Below are 17,732 nucleotides of genomic sequence, written 5' to 3'. Positions count from 1 at the left end.
GCTTTACACAATTGATGTATGTATGGATTGTGATAAGAGTTGTATGTTTGTTTGTTTGTTACCAAATCTCAAAGAATATGTAAAAGGAATCCTCGAGGATCCCAAAACTGCCATTTCACAGAATTCTTCCAAGAACTGTTAGAGAAATGGAAATACTTCCTTCAGAAATGTACAGACCTACATAAGGGATATGTCATAAGTCATATGTCATATGTAACATTTTAATATTCTTGTTTTTATCACTTCTCGGCCTTTTGGTTAACATCAAGTGTAGTATATTTTGCTTAATAAAGGTTTCTGTGATTTCTGTAGCAATATGAGGGGACTTTAAGAAGTTCATGAAAAATTCCATTATGTTTTAATACTGTTTTTCTGCCCACTTTTATATACATGTGTACATCAAATGTGTGCACGAAGTGAAAAAGTAGCTACAAAGCACAGAAAAAATTATTTTCAGAAAAAGAAAGTAGAACTCAATGTGAAAATACTAAAGTACACTTAATAGCTCAAAGCATGAGCTACAAAAATGGGGCTTGCTAGTGCGTGGAACCAAACATGAGAGCTTCCCTGAAGCATTTCTTCTGGGGAGAATCAGACTCGCAGAAAAGGGGTGATGTTTCTTGGTGATGAGATGGGAAAGGGAAACTAGGAAATGAGAGAAAGGTAAGGATCCTACAGAAACAAAAAGAAGAAATATACCAACCCCTCTCCCACCACAAGAGGGTGCTCTCAAGCCAGAAAATGAGACTAGAAAGCTGACCTCTCCAATTAACAGAAATCCAGACAGGAATCACCTTTGGAGAAGAGTAACTTCAAGAGAACTTGAAAAGCTGCCTCTGGTGCTGGCCAAGCTTTGTTTCTTCCAGGTGCCAATTACAAAGGAGTGTTCCATGTGTGAAAATTCACCCAGCTATGGGCTTATGTAGGAGCCCTGGTGGTGTGGGCTATGCCGAGTTAACTGCAAGGTCTGCTGTTCAAACCCACTAGGGTCAACTGTTCAAACTGACCAGCCACTCTGTGGGAGAAAAATGAGACTGTCTACTCTCATGAACCCGAAGGGGTTTGTTGCAGGTTGTGGAATATTGTATCCTGTGACTTTGCTGAATTTGAAATCAACTCGATGGCAGTGAGTTTTTATCTATTTATAAGCATTTCTATACATATAATTATACTTCTACTAAAAGTTTTTTTAAAAGGTAAGGATGTATGTTCTTTTGAGATTATCTAAGAAACAGTGAAATAAGTTTTTTTTTAAAAAATCACTTTATTGGGGCTCATACAACTCTTATCACAATCCACACATACATCCATTGTGTAAAGCACACTATACATCCGTTGCCCTCATCATTCTCAAAACTCTCGCTTTCCACTTGTGCTTCTGAAATCAGCTCGTTTTTCTTACCCACCCCCACCTCCCTCCCCATTCCCCCCTCCTTCATGAACCCTTGATAATTTATAAATTATTATTTTATCATATCTTACACTGTCCCACATCTCCCTTCACCCCCTTTTCTGTTGCCCATCCCCCAGGGAGGAGGTTATATGTAGATCCTTATAATTGGTTCCCCCTTTCTAGCCCCCCTTCCCTCTTCCCTGCTGGTATCGCCACAGTCACCGCTGGTCCTGAGGGGTTCATCTGTCCTAGATTCCCTGTGTTTCCCGTTCCCATCTGCAGCGCTGTGCATACTCTGGTCTAACCAGGTTTGCAAGGTAGAATTGGGATCATGATAGGTTGGGGAAGGAAGCATCTAAGAACTAGAAGAAGGTTGTGTTTCATCAATGCTACGCTGCACCCTGAGTGACTTCATCTCCTCCCCACTACCCCTCTGCAAGGGGGAAAAGATGAAGTGGCACTGTGGGGAAGCACATACTAAAGAAGGCTAAGTAAAGATGACATTTTAATGTGTGCTGGCTGTTTCTCCCTAATAACTTCTTCTTTGTCCACTCCTCCCACATTCCGTAGTCCTGGCTCCTCAGCCCACGTGATCCATTCAGGATAGTTCTGCCCTCCCTCCTGCCCTGGGAGGGGCAAATAACCTACAGCTAATTTGTTTACTTCCTTGTGGAATGAGTTGGGAATGCATGACCCAAGTTGGCCAGTTGGAGTCCTTCCTAGGAGTGTTAATGGAGTAATGGGGGAAAATAGTTTCTCCTCTGGAACTATGGGCATTATCTTTCATACCAGCACAGCAGTTAAGTGTTCAAATGCTAATTGAAAAGACAGTGGTACATACAGCAGTCACTGCACATGAGAAAGATGTGACAGCATTTCCATAAAGATTTACAGCCTTGAAAACCCTATGGGGCAGGCTACTCTGCGCTACAGGGTCGCTATAAGTCAGGATCAACTCAACAGTATGTTTTGTTTTTTGGTTTTGTTTTCTTGTTTTGTTTTGTTGGGGGGAGGTTGTCTTTTACACCATGAAAATAAAGTATAATCAGAGAAAAGAGGTAAGTGTAGGCTGTGCACAAAGACAGGGAGACAAATAAAAAACCAAGACAAAGGCTGGATGGCACTGCTTAACACCAGAATCAATCCATAAGTAACCCCTGACCCCCCTCATTTATGCAGACTAAAACACTCCTCTTCATGAGCTTCTTTGAGCTGGTAGGGTTTTGTTAACTGGTACTGAAAGCATCTAGACTAACACAAAAACTAAAAGGATAACTGACCTGACTATCGGATAATTTTAAAAGCAACTTGCTTTTCATCTGTGAACATCGAGATACATCATCTAAAGCCTTTGCTCTGAACCTATAAAATAGCTCCTTCCGAGTTCACTGAATTAGTAACTGCTTTCTCCTGTTTCTGGCACTTCAATGACCAACTGGAGAAAGAAAAGGGCTGAATGCCAATGGGGAGGGGAGACAGAAGAATAGGAAGCATATTTAATTCATTTCAAACCTCTATTTATAAAAATCTCAGTTCTGTTTTAAAATGCTTTCTTCCACCCAGTTTCAAAACAATGCCATGCAAAAAGTCTTAACAAAGGCAATTTATTGAATTATAGTGAAGAACACATGTTTTACTATACAGCAGAAGTGTTTATGAGAAAATGTTTCATAACTGAAATATTCTGAATTTTTCTAATATAGTTCTTATTAGAAAAATACCATTTCAACTTCCATATTAGGAGAGACGATGGGTTTGTGCTGTAAAGAGGCTAAATGGGATTTATCCCAGGACTGCGAGGGTAGCTCAATATAAGAAAATCAATCAACGTATTTACAAAATGTTAGTAGAAGAAATAAAACCACAAGTTCATCTCGATGCAGAAAATTTGACAGAACCCATCACCCTGTCACGATAAAAGCTGTGAAAAAACAATAGAACTCCAGAAACTTGATACAAGGAATCTCGACAAAACACAGCTAACATCATACTCAATGCTGAACTATTGATTAATTGACCCCGTAAGATCAGAGACAACACAAGAATACCCACTTTCCCACTGCTATTCAATGTTGTATTGAAAGTTCTAATCAAAGCTATTAAGCAAGAAAAAGAAATAAAAAGTATTCAGATCAGAAAGAAGAAGTACAACTATCTCCCTTCATAGATGCCATGGTCCTATATAGGAAATTCAAAGTATATAGGCATAAATAAAAATTAAGCTAATAAGCAAATTCTGCAAAATCACAGGGTACAATATTCCACACTCTGCAACAAACATATTTTATGTATCAACAATGACGAATCAGGAAAAATTTTTTTAACAATTTTGTTTACAATAGCAGCCCTCCCCTCAAAAAAATCCATGAATACATTTAACCTGAAAGGTGAAAAGATTTGTACAGTAAAAACTACAAATAACTGATTAAAGAAGTTAGAGATCTAAATAAATGGGTGGTGGTGGGGTGGTAGCATCCTGTTTTCATGGATTAGAAAACATTTTTAAGATAAAAATACTCCTCAAATTGATCTACAGATTCAATGTAATCCCTATCAAATTTCCCAATGATATTTTTTTGTGGGGGGTAGAATAGAAATGGGAGTCACTCCGTATATTTATATCGAATTTGCAAAGGACCTTAAATAGTCCAAACGTAAAAAAAAAAATTGGAGGACTCACATCTATGATTTTAAAATGTGAACAGAACAATGGAATCCCGCATGATTTGAAATTAGGAAAGGTGTGCATCAGGATTTTATCCTCTCACCATACGTATTCAATCTACATGCTGAGCAAATAATTAGAGAAGCTGGATTATATGAAGAAGAATGAGGTGTCAAGATATGGCAGGGGAGGTTGGGGGAAATACGAGAGCTAATGACAAAGGGTACAAACAAGAAGAAAATGTACAAAAATTGATTGTGGTAAAGACAAATCTTCTTGATGTGGTTGAACTGCTGAATTGCATGATATGTGGATCAAGTGTCAATAAAACTGCTTTACTAAGAAAAGAATAGCATCTGGGGTCTTAAAACAAGCAGCCAGCTAAGTAAGATATAAACTCAGCCCACATGGAAGAAGAACACCAACATCTGTGATCCAAGGACTGGGAATTATAAAATCCAAATCTGAAGGAGGGAATGGCATCAAAGCTTGTGAGATCCTGGTGGTAAGAGGCTATGGATGACAGTGGGCTCTATCTACATATGGAATAAGCCTTCAATGATTTCTCTCTGACCATAACTGAGGGATGGGAATAATCTGGTTATCAGACAGAGTATTGAAGAGACAACTACAGAAGATTAAAATGATTAGTCTGAGTTGAATGGTTAACACTTTGTCACTTGCTCTCCCTTTTGATATACTTTAAACTTGATCTGTTTTTTAATATTTTCTGATTTTCGTTTTTTGTCTCAAATTGGGGCTTATCTGTATTGTATTTTGTTATAGTTGGTAACGTTCTTGTCTCTCTATTATGTATCTTTCTGTGTTTTTCAGTATATGAAACCCAGGTTGGGTAAGTCTACAACAGAGGTTCTCAACCTGTGGGTCACGACCCCTTTGGGGGTTGATCCATAACAGTAGCAAAATTACAGTTAAGGAATAGCAATGAAAATAATGTTATGGTTGGAGGGTCATCACAGCATGAGGAAGGGTCATGGCATAGGAAGGTTGAGAACCACTGGCCTGCAAAGACAATAACTAGAATAGGGGTTCCTGGGTGGGAAGAGGGTATGGCAGGGGAGAGGGGTAATGGGGAGCTGGTGTCAAAGAGTGCAAGAAGGAAGAAAATGTTTTTACCTGATGGTGGTAGTAAGTGTACAACACTGCTTGATATAACTGAACTATTTAACGGTATGATGTCTGGATTATGTCCTAATAAAACGGTTGGTAAACACAAACAAATAAACCTGCCTTGAGAGTAGGATAGCCAGAACATTCCTAAGAGGCAAGGATGGAAAGATTTCGTCTTACACACTTTGGACATGTTATCAGGAGAAACCAGTCTCTGAAAAGGACTTAATACTTGATAAAGTAAAAAGGCTTCAAAAAAGTGGAAGACTTTGACAAGACAGACTGATACAGCGGCTGCAACAATGGGCTGCTCAAATAAAACGACTGCTCGGATGGTGCCAGTCCAGGCAGTGTTTCGTTCTGTTGGACACAGGGTCACTATGAGTCAGAACCAACTCTACAGCACCTAACCCCCACCAAACCACTGCAAATTCACACAGAGTTCCCATACAGCCCGATTCTGCCACATAATAGAACTGCAAGTCGATAAATACACATAGACATCTACGGCCAATTATTGTTGTACGGTGTCAAAATCAGTAAAGAATAGTCTCACATCAAATACAAACTTAACTCAACATGGATCAGCAACCTAAATATAGGAGTTAAAACTATATCTTTTAATGCACAAAATGCTTTTAATTTTGATGAACTCTTATTTATTTTTCCCCTTGTTGCTCATACTTTGGGTGTCATAGCCAAAATTCCATTGACATGGCTATCCATGAACATTTCACATATCTTAGTTGGGTATTAAAATTAAAAATATTCTCACTAGTCAAAACAAAATTTAGGTAACAACAACATTGGGGGGAGCTCTCTTCATCATGAGCCTTATCATGTATACTAACCCCAAATCAAACGCAGTGCCATAAAATAAATCCCAATTAATGTATACAAGATATGGAAATGGAAACTAAAACAAGAGGAAGGGGAGGAAGAGGAAGACAGGGGAGAAAATGAAAAAGGGGGAGGGGGAAAGAATAACATAGGAGTGTTACAACAAGAGAAAAGCCAGGGCTATGACTGAGTACACCAACCAGATCTCTACAAAATGACATACACAAATCCCAAAGAAGAACCTGGCAGAGTGTTTCTTAAAAAAGTGGCCAGTGGAAACCTTGTGAATAGCTGTGGGACAGTGTCTGATTGAGTGCCGAAAGTGAGCCCCTCCGGTTGGGAAGCACTCAAAAAATGCCCGGGGAAGAGCCGCCTCCTCAACGTACAGCTGATCTCACTGAGGGACACGAGTAAAGCTCGCGGGGCCTTCATTGGCTGATGTGGCAGAAGCAAATGGAAAAAACAGCTGTAAACATTTATTATCAGAACATGGAATGTACAAAGTATGCACTCAGGAAATCTGAAAGTTGTCAAAAATAAAATGAAAAGCACAATGACCTGGTATTGGCCATACTAAATCAGTCGATCAATCATATGGTCTACTATACCTACAATGAAAAATTGATGCGGAATGGTGTACATTTGGTGTCAAAAAGAGCATTTCCAGATCTAACGCACAATGCAATGTTATCTGTGACAAAATACATGCTATACCTGTACCGAGGGGAAGCACCAGTATACAACTATTCAAAATTATGCACTAATTACTAATGAATAACAAGTAAGAATCGAAGGTTTTTACCAACTTCTGCTGTCTACAAAAATCTATCGAGCATGTTACTTGTGAATCATAACAAACTGTAGATAACACTGAGAATAATGGATATTCTGAACATTTTATTATGCTCATTTGGAACCTGTACATAACCAAGAGGAAGTTATTCACAGATAACATAGGATAAAAAATAAAAAAAAATTAAAAAGATAACATAGGATAACATAGGTGTGCTGCATGGTTAAACTCAGAAAAGGCATGCATCAGGTTGTATCCTTCACCACACTTATTCAATCTGTATGTGTCCCAAAAATCCGAGATGCAGGACTCTATGAATAATGTAGCACCAGAATTGGGAAAAAGCTCATTAACAAACTGTGATATGCATACAAAGATCAAAGACTAGAGTCTTTAGTATGGATCACACCTCAACATAAAGAAAAGAAAAATCCTCATAACTGAGTAAATAAGATAGGAAGATTGAACTTGTAAAGGATTCACTTGGATGGATCCACAATCAACACATATGGAAACTCATGTTAAAAAACTTACTAACACATCTACATTGAGCAAATCTACTGGAAAAGACCTCCTTAACATAGGACAAAGAGGTTACTGTAAGGACTAAAGTGTGCCTGACCCAAGTCATAATCTTTTCAATTGTCTCATGCAAAAGCTAACAAAAACACCACAGAAGAACTGATGCCCTTGAATTATGGCATTGGCAAAGATTATTGACTACCCTGTTTCCCCGAATATAAGACAGTGTCTTACATTAATTTTTGCTCCCAAAGATGCACTAGGTCTTATTTTCAGGGGATGTCTTATTTTTCCATGAAGAAGAATACGGTACACATTTATTGTTGAACAACAAAAAAAGGAAATTTATTACCTGTATACGGTACGGTAGTAGCTGTCATCACAAACCAGCATAACCAGACAAACTGTGAATCCTACAGTATCAAGGATTTCTTGTTACTACCATTATTTCCATGTACAACAATCTATGGTACATTTACTCATTTATTCAATGACAGTCATGTCATCATCTTCTGGAACATCATCGTAACAATCCATACCCTTATTTTCGGAGAAGTCTTATTTTCGGGGGGATGCCTTATATTTCAGCGAGAGGCAACACTTTGAGTAGTCTTATTTTCCGGGATGTCTCCTTAAAAGCAAGGGTGGTACAACTTTCACATAACTTAGTCATATTATTAAGAGAAGCCAGTCTCAGGAGAACATCCTAACACTGGACAAAGTATTACCACCACCACCCCCAAAAAATCCCAAACCCACTGCCTAAGAGTTGATTCCAAATCAGAGCCATCCTATACAGGATTTCCATGGCTGTAAATCTTACAATAGCAGATAGCCTAAGGTGACCAGATTTCAACATTGGTAAAGCGGGACACCATTGATAAAACTCATATCCTGGTGAAATAGCCACATGGCAGCTGAAAACCGTATACCCTAGCTTGTCGTGCATTCTTTCCAAAAATCGGGACTTTTTTAAATGCCGCAGGACACGGGAAAGATTGATAAAAATCGGGACTGTCCCGCCAAAAGCGGGATGCCTGGTCACCTTAAGATAGCCGCATCTTTCTCGGGCAGCAAGGTTGGTGTGACAGTTGGGTTTATTGTGCCAACTAGGCCAATGGGAACATATGAGTGGAATTTGTTTGGGTCGGTTTGACTGGAGGATGACCAAAATAAATAAGACAGCCAACATCTCATCTCCCTCTTGCTGCCTGGTGAATGGACCACCATGCTGCTGCGTTAACTAGTTCTCTGTCTCAACCTGTGTGCTACGCAACCTATGGGCCAAGCCAACCCATGGATCATGCTGCTTCACCACACTGCTGGTATGTACATTGCTTATACTTGAGGCTGGTGGATCCTGTTGTTGTGCTTTAATTCCAGATCCCATCAGGAACTGTTTCGCCATGCTCCTGAGCTACTGACTATTGCTGACCCACCCCAGTGTCTGTTGCCTGGGGTCAGACTCTGCCTGTCTTGCCTGAGGGAAGACTCCACAGTCTGCTTTGTTGACCTTGAAGCTGGCAGCCCAAGTGAGTTGAAGGACTTTCAGTATATTAGCTGTTCCATGAAAGTGAGTTGAACTAACTCCCCCATAGACTGCTGTGTAGACTAATTAGCTGTTATATTCCTTCTAGCTTTATAAAGCTATCCATATGTGTGTGTTGTGGTTTTGTCTGTCTAGAGAACCCTGCCTAACACAGCTGGTGAATTTGAACTGCTTGCCTTATGGTTAGCAGCCCAGCAGTCCAATGCTTACTTAACAGTGAAAAGGGAGGAAGAGCTTCAATGAGGTAAATTGGGACAATGACAACAATATTAGCAATGTTTGTGAGGATGATGTAAGACCAGGCAAGGTTTTATTTCATTATACACAGTATGAATTGGAACCAACCCGGCTGCACCTAACATATCATTCAGTCACATTAACGTGTTATGGAGTTGACAGAAACAACTCACATTTGAAGAGCTGTTGCTCAATTTTATTTTATATTTTAATGTTTTATATTCATTATTATAATAGTTGGTATACACAAATAAAAATGTGTATAAAGTTACCAACTGGCTAGATAAGTAGTCAAATGAATAAAAGGAACAAAAATGAGTATTCAAAATAAGGTTTTGAAATGATTCATACTAGAGGTTTGTTGGTTTTCCATAACCTAATCTGAGGGAAATGTGTGAGAAGCTGCAGGGCATAATGGAAAGAGGACAAAATTGGAGCTCAGAAGGATCTTAACTTTAAAGTCTGGCTCAAATTCTTACTGGCCTGTAAGTCCTTGAGCAAATTGCTTAATTTTTATGTGTCTTCATTTCCTTCACCTGTAAAATGGGAATTAGAATATCTACCTTACAAACATAGCAACCCAGCAAATTTGGCACCTGGAACAAGCTATACAAAACCAGCTCTCAAATAAACTCTTTAATTCATAATGCAGCCCACAGATGGGTGCTACTAACAATGCTCGCCATCTGGTAGCTTCCCGTTTTAAATAATTATTCGTGCTAACTAGGTGCCAAGCTTTTAAAATTGTTATATTAAATGTTTCTCCCTCTAAATTTTGGTGCCCAGTACGACCAGTCATAGTTTTATAGGACTGTTTTGAAGGTTAAAAATCTAAGAAAAATTCTTGGTACACTGACAGCCATGTAACAGATAATAAATTGGTAGCTGTGTTATTTAAACATTCCATGAAGACCTTTATGTCATCCATTAGCCCCTCTATGTTATCGCACCTATTGCAGTACACTCACATTGCAAGCACAGATTAATTGAGCCACTTCTAGTTGTACAAGGATGATGTGTCCTACACATTCTCTTTAAACATTCAAGATGATTCCTTTAACCTGATGCTTGTACTCTCTCTTAAGTCCATACTCACCTGAGGACTGATGCAAGTGGAAGGTACCTTAACTTCAAGAGCCATTTCTACATCAAGGGAATTAAGCACCAGGTTAAAAAGGAAAAGGCGAAGTTGCTATGCCTTTTCTGTGTCGGTATGCTAGGATGATTTTCTATGAGGGTGTGCTTTCTCACTGCTGGATAGGTAAACAGAACTGCTTCTGTTGTGCTGTGCATCTCGTATCAGTTGGACAAATGCCATTTTAAAAAGGAAAAAAATCAGGTCATCTTTATCAGATGAATCGGATAGGATGCTTCCATATTCAAATAGCTGGTTAGTAGTGAAAAAACAAAACTTGCCAACTCCAAAGAACCCCTGCATAAAGATCCATACTTCATTTTGGAAGATTTTTTTTTCTGGATTAGCAAATATTGGGACATTCTATAAAGTATGCCAACCCAAATCAAGGCCACATGTAACAACTGTTACAGCTACGTTTGACTAAAATGGCCTAAAACAGCTTGTAAGTGCTACTGGTTATAGACAAGCTTCAATAACGATTTTGGGACACTAGAAGAAACTTTCCCAAAGAAAGTAAGTCAAACCACATTCACATGCAACAACCCAAGTTTCCCCGCCAACTAAGGGATAGTGTCTCTTTCTGCCAGTTGGTGATGAGTCAGCATCGACTGGATGGCAGGGAATTTTGGGTTTGGGGTTTGGGTGGTACTACTGGGTAAGCACTGATTGGCTAACCACAAATTCAGTCATTTAATCCCACCGGCTGCTTTGCAGGAGAAAGATGTATAGCCATGAGGATTTAAATAGTAATGGTTTTACATACTGGTTTTTAAAAAGTCAAAATTGACTCAATGGCAATGAGTTTTTGTTTTTGTTTATTTTTATGATAGTGGTTTCATGGTTTGTATCAATAAAAGGTGACTACATCATCAATCAACAATAAAAAATTGAGGCAAATTATTATGATTATTATTTATTATTTAATCTAACAGCATTTAACAACAAAACAACCTCAGGTCAGTTGGAGATTGCAGCTTCAGGAAGACAGCTGTAACTTAACCAGGAGGAATAAGCTTAACTGGTAATATTCTAAAGAAGAGATCTAGTCGGTTCGGTATCAAGTTCTAATGGAGAAATAATTAACCAACATAATCAGCAAACTAACTAACTGATAAGTTCTTTGTTATTTGCTGATATACATTCATAATTCTCAATTTACAGCAAAGATTTTTATTTTTTTGGTGCCATCAAGTGGTAGCATAATGAAGTGTTCTGAAGTTAAGTGGAAATAACTTTTAGACAGAAAAATGCCGCACTAATATTTTAGCACATAATTATTGGAGAGGAGGGGAGAAAAATACATACATATATTATTTCCAACTCATCCCAAAAGGGAGTTAAGAGAAAACATAAACTGAGTAGATCTTTAACATAAGAATGCTCTATGGAGCAAGCAAGCAATCAAACTAACAGACTATAAAACCATTTAAAAAATAAAATTAGGATCAAATTGATACACCAATAAAACCATGAGAGGGTCAGGGTGCGATGTAACTACGATGAGAAATACAACTTTCCTCTAGTTCCTAAATGTTTCCTCTCCGCTCCCACTACCATGACTCAAATTCAACCTTGCAAGTCTGGCTAGAGCAGAGGATGTACACTGGTACAGATAGGAACTGAAAATACAGGGAATCCAGGGTGGATGAGCCCTACAGGACCAGTGGTGTGAGTGGCGAAACAGGGAGGGTAAAGGGAGAATGGGTAGGAAAGAGGGAGCCGATTACAAGGAACTACATGTGACCTCCTCCCTGGGGGACAGACAACAGAAAAGTGGGGAAGGGAGACGTCGGACAGGGCAAGATATGACAGAATACCAATTTATAAACTATCAAGGGCTCATGAAGGAGGGGGGAGGGGAAAAATGAGGACCTAATGTCGGGGGTTTAAGTGGAGAGAAAATGTGTTGAGAATGATGTACAAGCGCGCTTTATACAATTGATGTGTGTATGGATTGCGATAACAGTTGTATGAGCCCCTAATAAAATGTTTAAAAAAGAAAAAAAAAAACCATGAGAGGAAATTAACTAATCAGAATTAACTTATCAATTAGAAAGTTGAAAAGCAATAGCTAAAAATATGTAACTGCTTGGAAGACATTGAAATTAATGAGAAATTAACCCTACAATCAATTATTTGCAACTATGTAGTAAGAGGTTCCAAAGGAATATACTACCAACTTCAGTAGACAACAATTACCACCAAAAATAAAACACACACAATAGGATTCTAAGGACTTTTTTTGGTACAAAAACACAAAGCACCAGTAGTTTTTGATCCCCATACTGAACAAAGTAGGTAGCCAAGGTGAAATCTAAATCCCAGATGGTAGATTGAACACACATAAATAACCATGCTTCCTCTGCAACCATATAAGCCTAACAGTGAAAGCCACCTTCCTCTTTAGACTAAACCCCACAAGGACAAAGGAACTGGTAGAGAACACAAGAGCAACAAAATCTTAGACAACAGAAAGGAAATGGATGAGGATTACTAACATGGGAAACTCGAGAGAGTGGCCTGCTTTACAAAGCACTGTAAAAACTCTCTCAAAGTTCCGGCCTGACAGCACTAAGTTGACCTGTGGACAGAGAGATAACTGGTTAAACCCCCAAATCACGAAGCATTTAGCAGCGGCATCACCACCAAGCATGCACATATTCCCCCTTCCATTCCCTACAGCCAGACGCGCAAGTTTATCTCAGCCCATTGTAAGACTGAAGGTTTATACTCCAAGAAGAATAAAGCACAAGACTGCTGGACGACAGGACACCAAGCACAGGGGCGGTGGGGTGAGGGGGAGAACTGTGGTAAGATGTTAGTACAGGAAACTGTGGTGTTCTGAAGGATGCTGACTAATTGAAGACCACAGAACAACACTGAAAACTGTGATGATTTTTTGGAAAGAAACAGGCTACAAGAGAGTCACATCAACCCTTGAGTTTTGTGTCCAATACACCATGTTACTGCCACGTGCTTCAGTTTGCTTTTATGATAAAATGATAAATGACTCAAAGAACAATCTGACGATATTTTTAAAAGAGTACAACTTTAAAACATTCTGCTCTATACATATCCCATATCACCTCCATTAATGAATGAGCTGAGGACCTTACTGTACCCAAAGGACAGAAAAGAATGGCGGGCAAAGCCAAAGAACCTTTACACCCTCAGTCTGAAGCCCATCGCATGCTTGTCTTTCTAAGTTATCAAGAGTAAATGTACAAAAAAAAATCCTTGCCAAATCAAGAGAAACACAAACTGCATTCATATAAAAGAGTGGAAACTTGCTGATATAAAAGAAATCCTGTTTATAGTAATGAACTACCCGAAGTCCGAGTTAAAGGCCTCTGAAATTTACATCTCACATAACTAAAAGTATATATTCATCAGAAGGTCATAGCAGCTTCAACAATTTCTCTTTATAAGTCTTGTTTCTATAGAGGATTCTAAAGATGATAAAGGCATATACCTTCTCCCCCGAATACCAACATCCGAGCATGTCCAAACACATTAAAATAGATAAAATGGTACCTTGAACACCTTCGAGGAGTAAATCAACTCCTTTCCGATAAAAAGTAGAAGCGGCTGCATAGTCTTCTTCTTCTTCTTTTTTTAAAGCCAGTTTTATTAATTCTCCTGCTTTCTCCAAATAATCTCTCTTGCCAAGTTTGTGTTTTAAACTGCCAGGAAAGAGGCTGCGGCTCCCCTGTTCTTCTTCTGCTTTGCTCGGTTCACTGTCAGAAGCAACAGCCCCCAGTGCTGAAGAATCCGAAGAAAGATTGAGACCAAAAGTTCTAACGGGAGAATTTTGATTGGAAGCCATTCCATCATCTACCTCAGCAAGAGAATCCACATCAACAGTAAGAGATATCAGATCACTGTCACTGGAGAAGCCTAGAAATATGATCACAACAGTAACAGATATTAAATTGAGATCAGCCAAAATCATACAAATCATTCTGATTTTTGCATTTTTCATACTATGCAAATCAATTAGGAAGATTCTGGTTTACTGATGGAAGTCAGCATCTAACTATTTGATTCAGCTTCTAGTTCATTCATTTCTGTACTCTCTATTGCTCTACAAAACAATCTCTTTGCCTTAATTATCAAATTAAAACTCAAGACATATCTTTTTCTGGCCTTATTTTCGACAACAAAAGAGAGAGAGCCTATACTACAAAATCTTGTAAAGCGCTGATAGAAAACGGTTGCTATACTCCCAGCTGCTGTAAACAGCATTACAATAAATGACAAAGGGCAAGCACGTGGGAGTTAGACAAAAAAGAGTTTGAATCTGTTCTTAAAACTCCCTGTGTGAACCACAGCTCATCGTCACCCATTCGATTCTGACTCAGTGACCCTAAAGGACAGTGGTTCTCAACCTTCCTCATGCCGCAACCCTTTAATCCAGTTCCTCAGGTGGTGGTGACACCCCAACCATAACATTATTTTCGTTGCTACTTCATAACTGTAATTTTGCTACGGTTATGAATTGGTGAGCCCTGTAAAAGGGTCGTTTGACCCCCATAGTGGTCACAACCCACAGGTTGAGAACACTGCTATAGGGCGCAATTAAACCTCCCCTTGAGGTTTCCAAGACTGTAAACCTTTACTCTCTCCCACAGAGCAATTGGTGAACTTGAACTATCTGTTTTGCAGAGCTTTTACATGAGGGAGTTATAAGTATGAAGCAAAATAGACTGTTGTAACTATCATAAAAATGCCTGCACAATGCATATTCATGATTGCCTTTTTAGAAAATCATCCATATTTGGAAAAAAAGGTATGCTGTTTTGTGGTTTGCTGGGTTTTAAAGGGCAGAACTTTTAGGAATTTTCAATACTTCAGCCAGTTCCAAAGCGTTGGGAGAGAACTTGATCTGTATTTGTGCCTTTGCTTTCTAGCAAAAGTGATCAGTAACTATTACTGGACCATTAAGCAGTGTCAACTTCTCTCATTGCATGTAACTGACTTCACAGTAATGAAGGAGCACGACCTACACCCACGGTTATCAAAGGCTTTCACTCCGAACTACCTTTACACCTCGACAGCTGGCTACGGACACCACAGAGCTTTTCAGCTTACAACTGTGACGGCAACTAATATTTATCACATTTGAAACTGAGAACTTTTTAAAACTGTAAATCATTTAAAAAGAAAATCTTAAAGCCCATATGTTAAAAATAATTTTTATGAATAACTATATTTTCAGACAAACATTTCATAATAAAAGTGGCACTGTTTGACTTTTCTGCCCATGTCATGCATGTTCGGCTGAACAGAAGATGGCTAGAGCAGCTTCTGCATCCAGCCTGCTGCCATATGTTGTTTTGGTTGGGAGACATGAAGAAAATACCACACAGATATGCAAGTGAAAAAGGATGCGTATTTCAGCCTTTTCAGATAACGGGATATTGTTCTTTGATATACCACCAAAATTCAGCAAAGCGTAATTCCTTAAAACCTAGTTGCAATATGGAATGCAAAATCTTATCAATATTTTCATATTCTGTTACAATTCATTGGTTTACCTTAAACTTTGAATCAATCTTGTATCAACACATGAGCTTGTAACACCAACCACTGGTAATTTTGAAAATAATGGTTCCCTGGGTCACCCAGATCTTCCCAATGTTGACACATTATACAACATCACCTCCTCAAAAATGTTTATTACTACCCATCCATCAAAAAATTACTTTCTAAGTATTAGAAAACTGTCAAGCTTGAAAAAACAAGTGCAAGTTTTCCAAAATCCTAATTTTAGGTTGAAAGCTCAGATTTTATCATTAGTGGCAAATACTGACAGTTATTGTCCTTGAAGTGTCAGCTCACTTAATTCACTTTTGATAGAATATTTGCCAAATACCCAAGTCTGATAACAGTCATGGTGTTCCAAGGAAAACCGCTCGACTTGGTTCAAACAGCTATCTACGTGCTTTTCCTCAAGACAAACATGGAAGTTCAGTATATGGAAGTGATTTGTAGTTCCCATTTCCCCACATGAAAGAGATTTTTAAAAAGTGAAAGAAAGGGGAGTGGGGGTTGAGACTTACTAAGAGCTTCATGAAGACATTCAGTGTTGCATTTTACTGCAAATGCACTCAGTGATGATTGGCAGAGTGTGATTCTGGCTAAGGCATTACAGTAGTGCCCACGTTTCCTTTTACCCCATCATTGTATAAATATCAACATAGGAAAGGGGCAAGTGATCCAGTGTAATCATCAAAGCATCCTGTGCCTTACAGGCATCCTCGCCGGATCACAGGGGTACCGGTGTCTACAGATGTCTTTGAGTGGTCAGTATCAAAAAATAACACTGAAAATCAAGTTTTCAACCTGGGCTTGAGAGCAACTGTGATCTGGAGTTTGCCAGTAAAGAAAAATCTCTTAAGGAGAAAATTATTTCCTCAGGATTAGACACCAAGTAAAATTAAATATGAATTAGACTACACCCGTAGCCAGTAAACATTTTTTTATAAATGGCCACAAAGTTAATATATTACACCTTCAAGATCACAGTCTCTGTAACTACTGAATTCTGCTGTTATAGTACAAAGGGTGTCAGAGAATACACACAAAGCTTCGCAATGCTGTGTGCCAATAAAACTTTATTTGAATTTCATATAACTTTCATATATTAAAAAATGTCAATTTTTAACCCTTTAAAAATATAATATGCATTCTTAGCTCAGAGCTATATAAAAAAAAGGTGGCTGGCCAGATTTGGCTCACAAGCCATAGTTTGCTAAAAACCTTGTTGCTTTACTCATTTCATATCAAATAAAATAAGTTAGGGAAAAAAATTATACTGCCAGCCAAGCTTAAATTTTTTAATTTGCTTTAGACACTAGTTTGGTACTCTGTCAATATATCCTCACTTTCAGTTTTCATTTATCTTATTTTCCTTTTCCCCATCGTTTAAAATACCCAGAAGGAACATTTTTTCCCCTTAAAAGCAGTTAAGATTACATTAAGTCAACGATCTCCAACAACAGTTACGAGAATAGAAATCACTTCAATTCTTTGAATTTTCCAATCATACAGCCAATATTTCATAATCAAAGTCTTTTAGCTCCATCTATAAAGTTTGGAGTATATAAACTGCAATTTTTAAAACACCCACAAGAAAATATAATATGTATCTCAACACATACTTATTTCTCAACGGATGCCTTTCTGAATCTGTTCCATTGAGACAAAAGCAAATTAGGTAAACAGGGAAGTGGGGGGTGAGATTTCTGGCTTATACAGCTAATCACAAAAGGAAGGAAATGCTGACTCACAGATGTCTGCTGCTCTCTGGTGTTTTGTCACTATAACCTTCACACCATCTACCACACTGCACTGTTTCACGATGTTCCTTTCTTTTTTTTTATTAATCATTTTATTAGGGGCTCATACAACTCTTATCACAATCCATACATACATCAATTGTGTAAAGTGCATTTGTACATT

At 38.4% G+C, this 17,732-nt stretch overlaps 1 protein-coding gene across 8 annotated transcripts in view; it reads right to left on the bottom strand.

The window, feature by feature from the left end:
* Nucleotides 1-17,732, bottom strand: part of RPS6KC1 (ribosomal protein S6 kinase C1) — a 219,558-nt gene that overhangs the window by 128,475 nt on the left and 73,351 nt on the right. For 7 of the 8 annotated variants that reach the window (XM_004699883.4, XM_045298271.1, XM_045298273.1 and 4 more), the window contains one exon: nucleotides 13,803-14,165. The exons of the other annotated variant lie outside the window; for it this stretch is intronic. In XM_004699883.4, the coding sequence (XP_004699940.1) occupies nucleotides 13,803-14,165 (363 nt within the window). The remainder of the gene's footprint in view (nucleotides 1-13,802; nucleotides 14,166-17,732) is intronic. 8 annotated transcript variants of the gene reach the window in all.

This window comes from Echinops telfairi, unplaced genomic scaffold (assembly GCF_000313985.2).
Source record: "Echinops telfairi isolate 266 unplaced genomic scaffold, ASM31398v2 ScPeMD7_7424;HRSCAF=8462, whole genome shotgun sequence".
NCBI lineage: Eukaryota > Metazoa > Chordata > Mammalia > Afrosoricida > Tenrecidae > Echinops > Echinops telfairi.
The sequence above is the reverse complement of the archived record's forward strand: the minus strand, read 5'-3'. Positions and strand labels throughout refer to the sequence as shown.